Genomic DNA, 2,820 nt, shown 5'->3' on the forward strand with positions numbered 1-2,820 from the left:
GTTTAAAACCGCGATCGTTTCATCCCAAATCACATCACTCTATGCTCATGCTACTCTAAACGCTGTCAGCGATCAAAGCGTTATCACACTTGGATTCCAAATCGTTTAAATAATTCCCTTTTGAAATCTTTCTGCAATTAAAAAGCGCTTTTCCGCGGGTTAATGTGCTCACGAATTTCCATGTTTTAAGGTGGACAACGTTCGACAACTTCCGTTGTTTCTTTTTGCATCAATTCCTGTTCCCCGGCAGGACGGTTGGCACGCACAATCGTTGACCAGGCTTTCCCCGCTTGCGCAGGAAGTGACGCAGGCTACAGCGGCCAGGCGAGGAGGGTCATTAAAATTCATGTTGAGGCCATCACGCGCACACAACACGCATGCCTTTCCTGGTTGTTAATGTACAATCTTCCTCTTCAGCTCGAAACCAAAGAAAAAGTTCATCCGTTTCGTGGCTCGAAGCATGAACCGACCGAACCGACCGCCGCGATGCGGATGCCAATGGCCTGGAAAGGTGAATAAACTCCACCCAACATAACCTACATTCCCTGTCGGTGAACCGACCAACCAACGTTGACCCAATTTAGCGCTGGCGCAGCCGATGCTGCCGATGTACCGGTGCAAGCGTGACGATCGCTTTGTGCCTTTGTGTGTGTGTGTGTCTGTGTACAGCCAAGGTGTTCTTGAAAGTGAGACCTTCCGATGGAAGGTTCAGCTGCAGTCCCCCCCCCCCCCCCCACCCCAGCTGCCAATGACGGTCAATGTCTGTTTTGTCTGTTCTCTCTTTGCTGCACTTTTCCGCAACGAGAGCAATGCACTCGCGTGGCAGCATCGGGCCCTCGATCCGTCTGCTCTTTCACGAATTCCCTTTCAACCCTTTCGAGATGCATCAGTGGAACCGGTTCCAGGCGCTGTTCTTCGCGGAAGAGACATTCTCAAGAGGGAAAAGCTGGGAAGGGCGAAAAAAAGGGAAAATATCTTCAACCACCGGTAGGTCGCAGGGAATTTGAATTTATTCCCGTTGGTATCTTTTGATCCGCGCAGTATGCTGTTGGTGCACATCGAGATGAAATTGCACTCGACCTGGTCGACCGGCCGCTCGCTCGACGGAAAAGAGAAAGTTTTCCATCGTGCCAACGGTTTCCAAACCCATCTTCTCTTCGAGTTCTCTCCGGTCATCGTCGGCGTCGTGTCGATCGCGAACGCGTCTGCAGAGTTCCAGGTCCCGGGTGGTGCTCGATCCGAATCCGTACCGCTCCATATGAATAGTAGGAGGCATCTGCAGACTCTCTACCCGTGATCCCGTTCGAGACGTTTTCTGGGTTTTTGGGAAGCGTTTTTACCGAACTGGAGGCGAAGAGGTTGGTAAATTTGGATTTCGGGGGTTTTTATTTTCCACTGGAATGGGGTCGCGCACTGTTTGATTTGATCGCACAAAGCAACCAACGAAGCGAAAATGATATTTAAGGCACAAAAGAGAGGCGAAGGAAATCGACGCATTGAAGTTTGTTGGAAAATGGATGATGGTAACGGTCGGCGTAATGCCATTTGAATTTGGATTTCCCGGTTGTTGGTGGAAAGCGAACAGAGCGTGCGAGATGGGAATCGATCTTCGGTTAAAGAGTCACGGACACAGTGTGCTCCACCTTTGGTTATCAACAAACATCCCTCATCTGCTAACAGAACGAACGGAACGTCACACCGGAAAGGTACACACACCACACCCAGAGAGAACCCGGGATATGCTGTCGTGCTTGGCACCAAGCGTGAAGCTAAAGTTGTCTTTGCATCACCTTTTCGTATTTGCGCCACCATTGCCCTTCAATGTGACGGCTATTTGCATAGCCGTTGGTTGTGTTAACTTGGCCAGAGACTTCTCTTATTAGCACACGCCCTCCTGGACGCCTGTAACCCGATCAATGGACAATCGCGCAGGTGTGTTGTCCGGGATTCCCCCGTCCCTAAACCGTGGCCGAGATCCGGTTTTTACGTTTCGGGATCTTCGATTTCGGGCACCATTCATCGCTGGAGCGCGTTCCAGACCTCAAAGCCACGTCCATCAGTGTCAACGGGAACTTACTGTTTGCGTCAGTTCTGCAACTAATCCGTGTTTTCGATCCCGGAGTCCCTGTCGTGGGGATTTTTGCGTGGAGGTGATGTTCTGGAGTTGTTCGTTTTTCGAGCTGGACCAACGGAGCTGCGCTATGTTCCCGGATAACGATGGTCCGTAGGAAAGGAAGGATACGAAGCGATACGAGGGGTAGGTTTTCAAGCACGGGAAACACACTCACAGCACAGATTTCGAATTCGAATTCAAATACCGATCAGGATCGAAAACGCAGCCAAACAACGGGAACGAACGATGACCGAGGGGGAAATAATTTCAATCCAACACCAAATGGTTTAAGGGGAGGAAACACGGGCTCCGGATCCGGCGTTCTGGTGCCACCAAACAGCGAGAGACACACTTCCGAATTCCGAGACGGATCAGCGCAGACTAGCGCCGAGTGGTGCGGTTCGTGCGTGAGCAACTTGGCAACCCCGGACTCGTAGCAGCGGCCTTTTCAAATGGGGAGGAAAGGGGAGGCCCGATACCACAAAGCTCCACGTTCGCAACCAAAAGAGCGGCAGCGAAAGCAACCACCAACACCATCAAAGCAGCCAACGACGACAACGACGACGACGACGGCGCTGAGGAGCAACGGACACCGAGAGCCAAACCAACACATACACTTCGCAGCCGCCAGCGTGTTCGAGGTGGGAAAGCAGCGTCGAGCGGATGGTGGTGATGGTCAAAGGGTTTCCCGGCGGGGGTTGTCTGTG

At 52.0% G+C, this 2,820-nt stretch overlaps 1 protein-coding gene across 1 annotated transcript in view; it reads right to left on the reverse strand.

Annotated features, from left to right (window-relative positions):
* Positions 1-2,548, reverse strand: part of LOC125955056 (clavesin-1) — a 6,482-nt gene extending 3,934 nt beyond the window's left edge. The window contains exon 1 of the mRNA XM_049685894.1: positions 2,078-2,548. Coding sequence (XP_049541851.1) covers position 2,078 — 1 coding nt within the window. The 5' untranslated portion in view covers positions 2,079-2,548. The remainder of the gene's footprint in view (positions 1-2,077) is intronic.
* Between the last annotated feature and the right edge of the window lie 272 nt (positions 2,549-2,820).

This window comes from Anopheles darlingi, chromosome 3, assembly GCF_943734745.1.
Source record: "Anopheles darlingi chromosome 3, idAnoDarlMG_H_01, whole genome shotgun sequence".
In the NCBI taxonomy this organism is placed as follows: domain Eukaryota; kingdom Metazoa; phylum Arthropoda; class Insecta; order Diptera; family Culicidae; genus Anopheles; species Anopheles darlingi.